The 16,396-nt window shown below is 39.0% G+C and overlaps 1 protein-coding gene across 5 annotated transcripts in view; it reads left to right on the top strand.

Moving 5' to 3' along the window:
- The window catches only part of PITPNC1 (phosphatidylinositol transfer protein cytoplasmic 1), a 265,455-nt gene extending 251,412 nt beyond the window's left edge, over positions 1-14,043 (top strand). For 4 of the 5 annotated variants that reach the window (XM_067715275.1, XM_067715276.1, XM_067715273.1 and 1 more), the window contains exon 8: positions 9,426-14,043. In XM_067715275.1, coding sequence (XP_067571376.1) covers positions 9,426-9,742 — 317 coding nt within the window. In that variant the 3' untranslated portion in view covers positions 9,743-14,043. Of the gene's footprint in view, positions 1-5,311; positions 5,431-9,425 lie in introns of all 5 variants that reach the window. The other variant, XM_067715277.1, reaches the window with a different exon arrangement.
- The last annotated feature ends 2,353 nt before the right edge of the window (positions 14,044-16,396 follow it).

The following is a 16,396-nucleotide window of genomic DNA, read 5'->3' as shown; positions in this document are numbered from 1 at the left end:
ATTTTATGTGAGTGTGCTTACCTTCATTTTTCCGGGGAGAGAACCCATTGCTCTCCATCACATTTTCAAAGGGATCTGTGATGCGCCCGCCTCCACCTCCCCAAATTAAGAGCTGTGGGGAAAAAATCACAACTATAGATTACAATTCTAGATCTTAGTGGTCTGAATTACATGGAAAGGGTATGCACCAAGGCTTGAGGATTGGCTACTTTCACTACAAAAAAGTAAACTATTTATAACAAGCATCTGTTGAATTTATAACCATTTTAAAGGGTTTAAAAAAAAGAAAAAAAGCACTTCCCAAAGCATGGCCACCATTCTGCTGGAGTCAAAGGTGTATCAAACCTAATTCATGATTGCTGGAGCTTCCTCTGACCAACCACTTGTTTAAGACTTCCATTTTGACTCAGAGAAAAAAAAAAATTACTTCAGTAGGCTGAGGAGCCTGGAAATAGAGAGAAAACATTTGCAGAAGGAAATAAACTATAATGTGCCATTGGACAGGCCACTGAATCAGGGTATATGATGCTTCATTAAAATTGTCGCCACTGCAGCTGTGCAATACAATGGAGGAGAATCCCTGCTTGCAGACATTTTGCTCCATGTCATTTGCAGTTTCTCTGTTCGTTCAAATGACTTCTATCCTGAAGACTTTTCAAATACACAGTCTTGCCTTCACTTCCAGTGAAATAAACCTGCCTTCCTTAATAAAATGAAAATTGCCACCAGAAACAAAGTTGAAAGACTAACAGAAGCTATCGGCAACATGAGTAGCCAACAGAGGACTAATATCTACAGTATATAAATCAAAAATCCAACAACTCAATAAAAAAAAAGGTTAAGAACATAAATAGGTAAACCATGGAAGAAGAAATGCAAATGACCAATAACCTCACTACCAATCACAAGAAACGTAATGAGAACAACAAGAAGATATGACATTGGCCCATCTGATAGCCAGAGTTTTAAAGAGCGATAATAATCCAGTTTTGGATAGGTGGGAGAACACACTAACAGTTTCTGTATAAAAAGTGATAGTGATAAGTACAAATAACCTGTGACCCAGTAATTCCACTTCTAGATATTTGTTCTTGAGGAATACACATGTTCGTGAATATAAATACGAAGCTGTTCAGTGTAGTGTTGTTTATAAGAGCTAAAATCTAGTCTCCATGTAAATGTCCATTAGCAGAAATATGGTCAAGTAAACTACGGTAGACTCATACTATGAATATTGTGTGTAACAGTTAAAAAGAATAAGGTAGTTCTCTACATACTGGTATGGAAATATGTTTTTCCCATTAGTGGAAAAAGTCAGCCAGAATAATATGTATCGTATGGTATACTATAGTATGATTCCATAAATGTGAAATTAAGTGAGACTGTGTGTAATAGTAACATACACGTGAATTCATAGGAAAAAATCTGGCAGTTATCTCCAGAAGGAACAGTGTTGATAAGGGAAGTTAAAAGGAATTACTCTGTTTTCTCTATGTAATCCAGTGCTACTTGAATTATTTCTATGGAAAATAATTCATGCATTACTTGAGTGATTCAATGAGTAAATAATAAGTGAAATCCGCATTTTATAACAAAGCAGAAAATAGTTGAAGCAGACCAAGACTCATACAGAGGTATATCTTGCTTAGTACATGGTTTAAGAAATTGAAGAAGCTTCTCAATTAACGAATCCCCTGAATCCAGAGCTTCTTTGACGAAGCTGAGCTGGTGGTAGAGAAAAGGGTTCTTTCTACCCAGGCCAATTCAGTGTGACCTCTACATGCTGGGACAGAAGTCTGGGGTCTGCTTACTCTCCTCACCTGAAGGAGGACGAGAAAGAGAAGGACAGAAATGGTCTTGCAAGAGGGCAAAGACAGAAAATCTTGCGATGAAGAGGGCATTTATACCCCCAGATTATCAGTCACACTCGGATAGCCAAGTGTCAAAGATACTAGGACATGCCTTCCTTATCAGAAGAAATTTGGTACTAGTTCCAATAGTCTCTTAAATCAGGGAGTTAGGCCAGTGTTATTTAAGAACACTTCATTTAAGAAACTTTACTTAAGAAAAGTAAATTATGACCTTTCAAATCTATAAAGTAAGGGGTGATTATTGATCAGTTTATGTGCAAAATAATTGACATACGATTCCTTTGAGTTTCCCTGATACACATAAGCATTTGTTTGCTGGGAGCAAAGAGATCTGAACCTAAACTGTGAGAAGTCACTCTGATCATTGAAAATCAATCAGTAATGAAGATGAATCATCTCCAAAAGTGTAATCTGTCATTGTGTGTGTGTAATTGACTTTACTAAAAAATTGATTCATGTGTAGATTTTGAGGTAATATACTTTGCTGAAGCAAGACATAATGCATTCTACCAGATAACCTGAATAGGAACATTTTCACTTAATTAGGCTTTCCATAAATTATTGAGGAATATTGAAAATGTTGACATCATTTCCATAAGCGTGTATGGTATGCGGGGATAGTTCAGGATTTAGACAAAAGTACTGGGTTGGCCTAAAAGTTCATTTGGGTTTTTCCATAACATCTTATGGAAAAACCCAAATGAACTTTTAGGCCAGCCCAATATTTTCCTTCAGCATTGGCTGGGACCAAGTTATCATCAGCTTTTAGAGAACTGCTAGAAATGTTCTTTGGGTTTTTTTGTTTTTGTTTTTTGGCCATGCTGCTCGGCTTGCAGGATCTGTTTCCTGACCAGGGATTGAACCCAGGCCACGGCAGTGAAAGCACTGAATCCTAACCACTAGGCCACAGGGGAACTCCCTAGAAATGTTCATTCTTATGTGGTCTAATTGAGAGATTTTTTTTTCTTTTAGACGAAATTTTCTGCAACTTGGTTTCTTAACTCTTCATTTTAAGAAAAAAGGAATCATGTTTCTAGAATAGGCAAAAATTCTAGAAAAAATATATCTTACCTATTTGCAAATTGATGGTATCCATCTTCTAATGACCTCAAATAATCGATTTTAAAATAATGTTCTCTTTTTCTTTCTTACAGAAGTAATGCATATTTGATATAGAAAACTTAGAAAATATAGATAAACAAAAAGGAGAAAATGAAAATTACCTGTAATTCCAACTCCTCAAAACAATCACTCTTTTAACATTTTGAAGTGTACCCTTTCAAAAGTCTTTTTTAAGTGTATATAATGCTTTTCTGGTAAAAAAAAAAAATGATTTCTTTTACCTCCAATTTTTTATTTAACAATATACCAAGGACATTTCTCTATAGTGTTAAATATCCTTCTGCATCATTTTTAACCACTGCGTAATACCATCAGGCCCCTGAGTTGTTTTTAATTTTTCACCATTATGAACAAGATAATAATGAGTATCTTTGTTATTAAATCTTTCTTCACATCCATAAAAATTGAGATATCTTTGAAAGCCCATAGTCACACAGTTTAAGCCCCTCTCTTAACATTGAGCTAATTAAAAATAAAGAATGATTTCCTTTGAGATTCACTAGAACAAAGAAATGAAACCGCCTTTGTTTTTGTTTTCAAAATTACTGGCATGCCAGCGAGGGGGGAAATAAAGTGTCTAATGAACATATGTATGAAGAAATTTTAAACTTTTAACTTAAAATGACCTAAGTATTCATTCCAGGTGTATTTGTGTTTAAGAATTTTGATCACCAGCCATTGAAATTAAAGTGATTGTATTGAAAGGATGTTATTATTGTTAACTAAGACGCATTTGTTCTAATCACAAAGCAGCATCTCTTTACTGCTTTCCATTTGCCTTGATTTTCTAAAAGAAAAGCATGCTCTTTGCTTGGCCAGACTGTTGCTTGGCTTTCTTGATACTTACATTGCTTATGGACAGCATTTTTGATTAACGGTTTCGGGGTGTGGAGGGGGACCATCAGCTAAATAAAATAGCCCAGGTGTGGATTTAGAGCTGCCCTCCATCTTGGCCGCAAGACTACCCTGAATTAATTCATCAACTTCTGGCAAGTCTACCCTTTAGAATTGAAGAGACTCTCACATGACACACATGGATTGATATAAAAAGACACCGGACCACATCATGCAGAAACGACTTAAGGAAAAATTCCAGCTGCACATAACCCGCTCTACGTCCCCACCAAGCTAACTAGTGACCAAGGCAGTAGCTTGATTAACCAATTGTTGTGCATGTACCATTCATTGTAAAGAGTCATGAAGTTAAATTCTGCTGTGAGAGTCTCAGAAGAATGCCCATCTGGGGAAATTGCAAATAAAATGTTGTAAAGCAACCAAGGAGTGGAGTGGGGAGTGGAGGATAAAGCAACAGAAGTATTTAATGTGAGACTAATTGTTATTTTTATGTTTCACCTATTGAAGATAACAGGTTCTTTGTTGAAGTTTTTTATCAGTTGGATTTAGACAAGGCTTCTCAACCTTGGCACCACTGACATTTTGGACCAAATCATTCTTTGCTGGGGAGGCGGGGAGGACTGTGCACTGTAGGATGTGCCACAGCATCCCTGGCCTCTACCCACTACATGCCAGTAGCACCTCCACCCCAGTTGTGACAACCAAAAATGTCACAAAACTGTCCCCTGTTGAGAACCACTGGATTAAGAAATTAGCATTCTGAAATACTGAAAAAGTGAAGACTCAGGCCAAACATCATCATGTCATGTGCCATTTTATTTAGAGATCAGTGTGGGTGGAAGTAGTGCCACCCATCTTTGTGCTATTATGCTAGACTTGAAGTTCAGTGCAGACCTGTACTCTCTGACACCATGTATTCTGTGCAAAAATACCTCTCTGTGTGAGCATTGCACCAAATCTCACTGGTAGCAGTGAGCATCATTTCTCTGCCCTCTACGTCATGTCTCTTACAATAGCAATGAAAGTGTTCTTTCTGTTGAATGCATTGTTGTAAAGAATCTCCAAATCTATTTTGAAAGGTATATGGAAGGTAAGTATTAGACCACACAGACCTGACCCTGTCCCTTAAAGGGATCTTCTAACCATGCTTTTAGGAGATCTCAGGCTACAGCCCTATCCACGAGCTAATACTTTCTACCCACCTAGCTCATTTTACAAGAATCACCCCTAAATAATTTCCACTCTTTTCAGTTCTAAGACTATTTTGACTTAACTTCCTTGTATTCACTCTCCCTTTGGCTGGTTTGCCTAACTTTATGATTGACTCTTCATAAAGTTAGTGAGTTCCCTGCTTTTTACTCCTCTCTCTGGCTTCTGCTAAGCTGCCATCTTCCCCTGAAGTCTCCCCCATTGAAAGTTTGGATTTAATAACGGAAGTTGCCAACATCTTGACCTTCTTTCAGATATGACAATGGATGATGTTCGGGAATACGAGAAAAACATGCATGAACAAACCAACATAAAAGTTTGCAATCAGCATTCCTCCACTGTGGATGACATAGAGAGCCAGGCCCAAACAAGTGTATGTAGAATTTTTAAAACATGTTGCCCACCCTTTACCAAACATACACATAAACTGATCTTTGAAAAGACTTCAAATGCATCAGTTCTCAAACTTCCACAAAAAAGCGTCATCACCCAGAGGCTGTTGGTGAAGAACCTGAGCTGGGTCTTAATTGGACAGTGTTACCTCTTGCTTCCAGACATTTCCATTCTTTTAACGCTGCTTGACTCGGGGGGGTTATTTCGGTCATAAAACCAAGAGCATGTAGAGTGGAAACATTGTGTGGCCTGCACCACAAAAGAACAGAGGGGTGAAAACAGACGTCCTAAGAAAGCTAGACCATCAATGCCAGTAACTTTTAAAGACATAGTTAACACTCATTCATTTAAGTCGTTCATTCTGGCTCATCTAGTATTTTAGGTTTCTTTACATTTGCTTTGAAATGCTTTCTAGGGCTCTTTATGGCTATCTGACCCAATCACTTCCTTTTTACTTAGGTTCATGTCCAGATGGGGCTGCCATCTGTGCATACATACTGGCTGAGCAGCGAAGGTGTGGTAAGCTAGATCTAGCCCGGGACTTAAGCATCAGAGAACCTGAGGTTATTTAATGGCACATTGGTGATTGAGAGCTGACCGTACGGTGTATGCCAGCATCTTAAATATAGTTCTATCTCAATCATTCGTGCTAATGAAGAGGCGTGACAGATAACAAAGAAAAATGTAATCGCCAAGTCATTTAAATGTATCTTTGGCCAGAGCTGTGATCTCTTTGGGTGCCAGCTTGAGCCCACATGTCTGTTAGCCCCACAGTAATACACGTTAGATATTTAAGAAATTGACAGCGTAGTTACAGAAAATTGACAGATGGCTATTGTTGTAAATGCTTTAGATATGCAAAGACCTTTGGTTGCACTTTGGAAATTTCTAGTGAACTTTTGAGGGCATGTCTTTGGAATGTGCCCTGTAAAACCTATGTGCTGCTATTGGATGCATGTGACTGCCCTTGAGGTTGAAATGGACTTCCTCCCCATTTTGGATGCAGTGATTGGATTTGCAGAAAGCTCTTTGGATCAGGAGGTGTTCCTCTGTAGGCACCGACCAGTTCCTATAGGACTTCCCCTTTCCTCTCTCCCTGTTCTAAAGTTAGAAGTGCTCATTAAGGAAACTGTCCTTGAATTTCTATCACTTTCAATTACCTTTTCTTTAGGAACGTTAGACACCTGTTCCCTCTCAGCTGCTCTCTGAAAGCCACTCACTATATATAAGCACCACAAGACAAAGGAAGCCAGAGGAAAGGGGAAGATGCCAGGTAGCCAAAGGATACTAAACAGTGCTTTCCTCATTCTAAGTTCTTACACCTTATTGAATTTGTTACAATATTGCTTCTGTTTTATGTTTTGGTTTTTTGGCCTGGAGGCATGTGAGATCTTAGTTCCCCGGCCAGGGATGGAACCCTCACCCCCTGCATTGGAAGGCGAAGTCTTAACCACTGGACCACCAGGGAAGTCCCAACGTGGTTACCTTTAAATGCTTACCACCATTTCCCTTATTCTTTGAATTCCATCAAATTGGGGGTCATTTATTTTTCTATATTTTTCTTCTCTATCATAATGAAAAAGTTGAAATCAAGGGGCTGCTGTCCATCAGGAATAAAAACTGCATGGGTGCTCAGTAAATTTAAATCATTGACCTGAGTAGAGACAAACTAGATTGAAATTAGGCAAAATGAACATCCATGGCCACGGGCAAAAAGGAAAATAACAGTCTCCTATTCAATTGAGTAGGTTCAATACTTTCAAGGAAGAGAACTTCTAAGAGACTCTGAACGGGAGTGTAAAATCAAACTTCTGTACTTTGGATGATTTCTGCCCCCTGCTGGATGTGTGGAGTGGAGCACTATATTCAGCCACTTGTATAGAAAACCTGATTTTTCAAAGATGATATCATTTATTATAGCAGAAACATACTGCTGAGATTTTGCTGACGTTCACTGAAATTTTTCTGAGTCTCAATTTGTTTTTATTTTTCTTATACTTTTTTTAAACATATTTATTGGAGTATAATTGCTTTACAATGGTGTGTTAGTTTCTGCTTTATAACAAAGTGAATCAGATATACATATACATATACATATATCCCCATATCTCTTCCCTCTTGCGTCTCCCTCCCTCCCACCCTCCCTATCCCACCCCTCTGGTGGTCACAAAGCACGAGCTGATCTCCCTGTGCTATGCGACTGCTTCTCAATTTTGTTTTGAAATACCTCCTTTTAAAGAACTTAATCTTATTTCTGAGCTTGTTTAATAGTCTTAGTATTTTTTTAAAGTGGTAAGTTTACAGGTACAGTTCTTGCTATATTCTGAATTTCATATTCTGTCAACACAGGCATAATTTTTTATTTCCTTTGTAAGAACTTTTTCCTTTCAGAAAATTTTAATAATTGTTCCTAGGAAATCCTCTTAAGGATTTTGTTTTTTGCGCAATATTCCTGGTTTGCTCATATGTTATATGACTCTCTGTCTCTCTGTCTCTCTCTGTCTCTCTGTCTCTCGTCTCTCTCTCTTTCTCTCTCTCTCTCTCTATATATATATCCTAATGATTAATACTATATTAACTCCATAGTTAGTATTTCCAAAGGGGCTCTATGTTTCATACTATTTTATGTGGTATCATCTAATGTGGTATCACCTACTAAGTTCATGGGAGAGGCCACAAATGAAAAATGGGTCTCTGGAAGCTAAAACAGATGTAGAAATCCATGGGCAGCAGATTTCACATTTTACAAGCTTTTAGGCCTTCACTGAGCTTTTTCTAATATGCCCAGTTATCTGTTTTCCCTGTTACCAGTAATAAAATTGGCAAAAGATACCAGGGATAGCCAGACTGAGAGTAATTAATAATAACCATAATAGTAGTAGTAATAATAATAGAGTTTCTAAGAATGAGAGAAGAGATACTAAACTATATAAAGCAAACCGGCCCTAAGAAAGAAGGCATCACTGTATTGTAACACAGTGATATTCCTTCAGTGTATTATGTCTAAAATGTAGTAAGTGTATATAATACGTTATTCACTGTAGTTACATTAGGGAAGGATTTACATTTAAAGGAATTTTTCTTTTTTACTTTCTCACGTAATAACATTTCAGGTATTTGGAAAGTCTACACCATCTGACAATGCCTGTTAAATGAGGCGTCGCTGAATTTATTTCTTGAATGCCAAATAATGCTCTTTTTTCTTTTAAATAAAATTCTCACCCATTATGTGATACTATCCTTTTGTTCTCTGCTCTTTTTCTTTTTATGTTTCCTTGAGAAATGGTTTCGTTTTTTTGGTTTGGGGATAGTTAGCAGAGTTTGTTGTTGTTGTTGTCATATCTTACTTATTTTTTAAGAAGAAATAATTAAAACACAGCGTCTGAAAAATCTCAGGGTGGATACACAGTCAGGAAACAAGTAACCCCTAGAATACATAAAGTATATTCATTGAATAAGAGGATAGCATGTTGAAAAATTCTGATGATCTGCCTATTTACCCTATAAAGGTGAACTTATATTTTCACGATCTAAAGTGGATAATAGTATGTATCATTTTGGGGCCATTGATTGCTTTAATAATCTTCCCTTTATAGAAAAGATGGCCAGGTCTAATAATAGCTCTGCATACCATACCATACGCACAACACACAGACACACACAGCTCCGGTGTGCTTCTGTACTCTCCTGATAAGTTCTTTTTTCAGAATACTTAAAGTACTCACTGAAAAGTGCTTTGGACAACCTTGGATGGTTACTCATAAAGGAATTTTTTTTTTTCAGAGGTCTGCCTCAGTAAAAAGAAAAAAATTCAGGGCTTAGCATTTCGATGATAATTTGGGTTTATAATCTGGAGAGATCCCCTTATCATAGAGTTCTGATGGGTCCTTTAAAAACAGGCAGAGAGATGAATCCATTTGCATCTCTTCTAAATACCTGCTCATTTTTTTCTTCTTTCTGTTTTTTTCCTTTAAGACATGACAATGGATGAAGTCCGAGAATTTGAACGAGCCACTCAGGAAGCCACCAACAAGAAAATTGGCGTTTTCCCCCCTGCCGTTTCTATCTCCAGCATTCCCCTGCTGCCGTCCTCAGTCCGCAGCGCCCCTTCCAGCGCTCCATCCACTCCTCTCTCCACAGATGCGCCAGAATTTCTGTCGGTTCCCAAAGATCGGCCCCGGAAAAAGTCTGCCCCAGAAACTCTCACGCTTCCAGACCCTGAGAAAAAAGCCACCCTGAATTTACCTGGCATACATTCTTCAGATAAGCCATGTCGGCCTAAAGCAGAGTAACTTCATAAGAATATTTCATGGGGTTTTATATTTTCGGTTTGGGGTCTTGTTTTTTTTTGTTTGTTGTTTTTTTTTTAAAAATCTGGTATAGAAAAAGACTGCTTTGTCACTCAAACATGTCCCTTTGATCTTTTGAGTGTGCATGTAGTTAAGTAATTTCACATATGATTCCTTAAGTATGCCACACAGCGTCATATTAGATGTAAGATGTAAGACTTGCAAAGGACAGAAGGGGTCTTCTGTAGCCACAGCTGGATGCCAGGGAGGAAGCCTTGTTTATTGGGCATTTGATGAGGTTGGCATGGACTTCAAGGGTAAATAAATGAAAACTTTGCACCACTGTGTTACAAGGTGTAGTGAAATAGTGAAGTCAGTTTCCTCCCATCAAACCTGAAATTCTCAAAAATATTCTCAGGCATAATATACCTAATTGTTAAATTTTGAACTGCTCCTTACCAATACTTGAATACCAGTAGTTACTGAGATTCCTATTTGCGTTAGTCTGACTCAGGATTTGGGGCCTAATTAACTCTTTAAATTTTTTGGAAATTTTAATTATCAACATGTAGAGGCTCCAAGTGCAATTAACAGTAACTTATTTATACCTTTCACAGAATTTAATAAAGATTCCACTTGTTTCTGTCTTTTAATAACTTTCCCCTTCGTGCCCTTGTGGCCTCAGAAATCTTTTAAGAATTACATGGATGAATGTGACCATAACTGTCTGATTTGGGGATGGTTTGGTTTAGGAACCAAGAGGCCCAGGTGAGGCAAACGTCTTTTTTTTTCTACAGGTACCAACGAACCTTGACCTATCACCTTCCGTCATCCTTTAAGATTCTCAGAATTTGCAATTAATTGAGTAGAATTCATTGACTCTTTACCCATTCAAAGAAGTTCAAGGATAGAGTAAACTACCTGGACTTTAACACTGTCAGAGTTGTCTCCCATCCCCTTCCTCATTTTACTCTTAATAACATCTAGACCTCCCTGAATGGATTGCCCATCACTAGACCTTAGAAAAGATTGTCATTCTCTTGCTCCTTACTTGAAATCCAAATATTGGGAATGTCACAAAAGTCGAGTGAATACAGTCGAGTGGGAGGAGAAAATGAGCAGAATGGCTGACTCCTATCTGTAGAGTAACAAGGAAAAGTGATAAAAGATGCCCCTCTGTCTAGCTTTCTTTTCTGAGAGTATTGGTAATGCAAGATTAGACTCAAGGTTGATGGGAGACAAGATCACTCACCAAAGTGGCAGAGAGAGAACTCTCCTTTGATCTAAAGAGAAGACTGCCACCTTCGCACCTCACTGCCTTTAAACACAGGAAGAAGAGCAAACAGAATCTGGCATTTCCTTTTGTCCTCCAAGAGAGGAAGAGAACAAGGTAATTGGGCAACTCCAAGGCCCCAGCTAGCCTTCCTGACCATAACCTCCAACCTCAGGAAAGGGACCTTCCCCAAACACAGATTCCAAAGGACACTACATAGACCAAGGAGGGTATCCTCCTCCTCTTACACAGCCTCTCAGCCAGTGGACCCTGCCTGCTTCTCTTTCTCAGAGCACAGCACTCTGCCTAGTGTCCTTCCAGTTAACAGACTCTCCCAAGGTGCAGGTGCTGGCCCCATGAGCCCAGCACCAAGTGTTCTAAGTCATATGTCAGATTGTCAAGATCATTTCTTTATCTATAGGTTGACATTTAGCTTAATAAATAAATAAACCCAGAACTCAAAGGGAACCCATTGCAAATAGCTTAGATCAACAGTGCATCTCTTCCCTAAGAATGATAGCACCATAGTAAGACACCGCCTTTGCATGGTATGGTAGCATGATTTTTGCTTGTGGGAAAACTCAATCTTTTATCAAGACCCCTTGGACTTCTCAATGGCTCTCTTTCGACACAGTAGCACTTAACAAGAATGTTTCCCTTTGGAAGTAAAATTCTCCTTTCAGAAGACAGTGACATGGTGTGTATATTTGCTTACCATTTGCAAGCTGAAATCAGGATGGGGTGGGATCGTGATTTTTGCATGGAATGAATTTATTTTGTGCGTGCTGTTCACACATCTAGACCTAGTTTTTCTGTTGATGCCATTGCTAATTTTCCATTTTTGTAAAGTAGCTTCTGCTATCCAGGTCAGCAATTCTATATGCTTTAGAAAGCTAATTTCTGGTTTCCTACTGTGAGTTTTCTTTCTCTTATAGCCAGTACAATACCACAGACATTACTTGCAAAACTACCACTGATAGTGTAATTCTTAGCCAACAAATATGTGTGCTCTTAAAGTATGTTCAGTTTTTCTGTCTACATGTGGTTTGTGTGCATTTTAATGGGGGGGGGGAGACGGGTGCAGATATTCCTTTAGCTGCTTTGAATATTTAGTCCAGTCATCACAGGGCATAAATGACTTCAGTATTTTATTTGTCTTGATTGTCAAGTGTCATTTCACAGTCTCCATACATGAATTTGTTTATTGTGGGGTACAAGCCTGCGATGAATGTGTATATAGAACATTATTAATTCCTATAAGGCTGGAAACTAAGTGGCTGCATGATGGAAATTTAGAAGAAAAGAAAAGCAGAAACTTGAATTCATTAAGCATGTTTAGGGGAAGAATAGAATCTTAACTCAGTGCCTCTGTCTGCAATGTGGAAACCTTCAACCTTGTTCACCAAAATTGTACTATACCTGTATATATATAAATATAGTGAATCTGACACCACCAGTTTTAAGTCTTTGGTAGCCAAATTAAAATAAATAATCCACAGAATAACACGTATGTTCACCCGATCTTTGTCTCTCATGTTAGTGGAGACCATCAAAATGACCATAGATTTCATTACTTTGAATGGACTTCAAATTACGAAATGCCCTTGTGCTTTTCGTTGGCCATAGTACAGCACTGTTGCTTTAGCTGTGCTTTCCCAGGATAAGAAGCCCTTGGTGTTTTTACTGCATAAACTTTGTCAGAAGTCAGCTCTGAAGACCATTTCATTTTCCTACTTTTGGGCTGGAATAAGACAAAGCAAAGAGGAAGCATAACGACAAAGGAGTCCGTGACATTTTTGTTACTACATGATAACCAAAACAGTATGAGTTCACTGGTGAACGAATTTATAAACCCTTCTGTTTTGGTCTTGCATTTGTGTGAGGGAAAATGGCTTTAAGTTATTTGGAGGTATTTATTAGCCATGTTTTTGGTTGTGAAAATAAATCTAAATAGCACAATTGTGTGTGTCTAATGTAGACACTCAAAAAACACAAAAAGACCCCCAAAAGTTATGTGGTTTTCTTCCAAGACACTGTAATAAACAGTGACCTAAGAGAATAGATTCTGACACTACTCAAGAAATCATTTTTCCATGAAAATTTCAAGGCTAATGGATTTATGCGTATTTTAAAATTCTACTCGCCTTAGCATCTTTTCAATGGCTCAGAGACGACACGTCACTGGCTGGCATAGGTCAACAACAATTTTACTTTTCAGAAGGGCCAGAGAATAATTTACTCCACGTGTAATACGTACTCAGATAATCCAATGGGAAAGATTGTTTAAATAGTTTTAGTCCCTTTCTGATCATCTGATTCAGTAGGCTGGGTGACGATATGCCATCTAAGCCATAATTCTTGAAATTAAAAAAAAAACCAGTGACTGCACTTGATCATAAATCATTTAAAACTATTCTTTCCTGCCGAAACCGAGTGTTACACAAGAGCATGGCAATGGCATACAGAGGCAACACATACCAGATTCTTCTGTGTTCTACCTTCAAAACAATCTGTTTCATTTGAAATGTAAGTGTTTAAGCTTTTTAGGAGTTAGTGCAATAAGAGAATGTGAATATGTTGAGACCTTTCCAGATGCTGTTATTGTTATTTTGTCGTTAAGTTAACAGATGCCTTAGGGTAAGCCTCTCAATGTTTTTGCTTAAAATCGAAAGCCTGTCTGTTGAATTGCAAGTCTCCCTTCAGTTTGTGTGTGTCACCAAGGAGAGGTTCTTTGAGTTGATGTTATACCTGTGCCACTTGTATGTAGCTTCAAGTGTAATTTTTAGCGTTTACATTTCGAGCTGAGATCTTGATTAAATGAGTCAATATACCACTGCCACAGCTGAGGGACCAAGTTTTGGGCTGCACAGTGTTATAGACAGCAAGCAAAGCAAACAAAATTGATCCTCACACACGCCATCCTCCTGTGTCATTTTATGGCTGTTTTGTGGTTTTTTTCCCAGTTATTTATTATTGATAATAACTTACTTTTTCTTACATTCTGTTGTAAATAAAGTACAAAGCAATCTTCTTTCCAAGTGTAGCTTCCTCTCTGTCTTTCTCAGATCTTCCCAAGGGAATGTTAACTATTGGGAACTTGGGGGTTGATGGGAAAGAAGCTATCAAGGGAGAAAGAACAAGCCAAAGGCCAGAACTTAGACCCAGTTCTAGGGGACTTGTGTGCAAAGAAGCCTGGTCTGCTAATAGGCGTATGGTGTCTTCAGGGCTGGGCCCTTGGTAAGAAATGCCTGGGTGCCAGCTCTAACTCTCCAGCCAAAAAATACCCAAAGTGAATATAACCCGGTGGGATACACATGCAGACTCATCCATCCACCCATCAGGTGCTTGGTTACCCCTCATCAAATGTGAGGCAAGAGTCTTGAGTGGTAACCAAGGTAAAGCATCCCCCAGGGAATCTGTAGGAACACCACCTTAGGGGGGACACCAGATCCTCTCCACCGCAGGGCAAGCCAGGTAAGCTGCGCTGAAATGGCTCTGACCTGACGGTGGTTTCTCCATCTCAAGTAGCTCCTGTTGTTCACAAAAGCGTCCTCTGGGGACGGGAGGAGGAGCACAGAAATGCTTTAGCACCCATCTTTCAATAGTCTCCTCGGAGCTTAAGCAGAGACACACCTCTCCCTCCTATTCAATCCTGTAACGCGTGTCAGTATCCATATTATTATTCTTTTTATTGAAGTACAGTTGATTTACAATGTTGTGTTACTTTCTGCTGTACAGCAAAGTGATTCAGTTATACATCTGTACATTCTTTTTCATATTCTTTTCCCTTATGGTTTATCACAGGATACTGAACATAGTTCCCTGTGCTATGCAATATGACTTTGTTGTTTATCCATTCTATATATAATAGTTTGCATCTGCTAATCCCCAACTCCCAATCCTCCCTCCCCCACCCCCCATCCCCCTTGGCAACCACAAGTCTATTCTCTATGTCTGTGAGTCTGTTTCTGATTTGTAGATACGTGCATTTGTATTATTTTTTAGATTCCACATATAAGTGATATCATACGGTATTTGTCTTTCTCTGTACGACTTACTTAGTATGATCAACTCTAGGCCCATCCATGTTGCTGCAAATGGCATTATTTCATTCTTTCTGATGGCCGAGTAATATTCTGTTGTATATATGTACCACATCTTCTTTATCCATTCCTCTGTCGATGGACATTTAGGTTGCTTCCATGTCTTGGCTGTTGTGAATAGTGCTGCTGTGAACATAGGGGTGCGTGTATCTTTTCGAATTAGAGTTTTGTCCAGGTATACGCCGAGGAGCATCCACATTGTGTGCCTCAATCTCTGATTGCGCCAGGCCACAGCTTCCTCTGACAGTGCACCATAACACACTGAAGATGGTCGCCAGATTACGTACACTAATTCAGTTAATCAAAACATGCTTGAGTTTCGAGCTGCAAATTCACCATTACCACTCCTGCCCTGCCATTTTTAAAAATATTTATTTATTCATTTATGGCTGCATTGGGTCTTCGTTGCTGTGGCGCAGGCTTCAGCAGTTGTGGCACGTGTACCTTTTCATTTGTTCTTCAAAACACACGAACTTCCCACACGTAGTTGCTGACTGAAAGCGAACTCGGTACAGCCAGGCTGGCTGTTTCTTCCTGGGGCCAAACTATATAGGTTGCCTGATGTTAAATGTATAGATATTTATCACATCACCAGTTTCCCTGTACAGCTTTTAATCATGATGTTATCTCATTTGAGTGTTACTCTTAGATTTCTGCACACCCACGTTCTTTTCTAAAACTTCCTGTTTCCTTCACTATATTCACTTGGGATTTTTTTTTTTTTTTTTTTTTTTTTGCGGTACGCGGCCCCTCACTCCGGACGCACAGGCTCAGCAGCCATGGCTCACGGGCCCAACCGCTCCGCGGCATGTGGGATCTTCCCGGACTGGGGCATGACCCATGTCCCCTGCATCGGCAGGCGGACTCTCAACCACTGCACCACCAGGGAAGCCCCTCACTTGGGATTTTTTGCCTCCAGCTTCCAACTGTACCTTGGCCTCTCAGGTTTAAGATCAGTCATGTATCATTTCTCCTAGCCCTGCTCTGAAATATCCCTAAATGAAAATGTTAGTCTCAAGCCTGAAGCTTTGATGGCTTTGGAACAACTATCAACCTATGTGTACGTGTACATTCATGTGCATGTGCGTGCATGTGTGTGTGTGTGTGGTGTGTGTGTGTGAGCCTGTAACTTGTGTGGCTGATCCAGACAAGCCCTGTTTACCAGTTTATTGACCTTCTCTGCTTAATTTTTAGCCCTCTAGTATTCCACACCTCCATAAATTCTCCCTTTTCTACAGCATCTAATCTAGTAGGATATCTCATTCAAGTCCAAACATTTAA

The sequence above is a fragment of the Pseudorca crassidens genome, chromosome 19 (assembly GCF_039906515.1).
Source record: "Pseudorca crassidens isolate mPseCra1 chromosome 19, mPseCra1.hap1, whole genome shotgun sequence".
NCBI classification, from domain to species: Eukaryota; Metazoa; Chordata; class Mammalia; order Artiodactyla; family Delphinidae; genus Pseudorca; species Pseudorca crassidens.
Note: the sequence above shows the minus strand (reverse complement) of the source record. Positions and strands in the feature narration are given on the sequence as shown.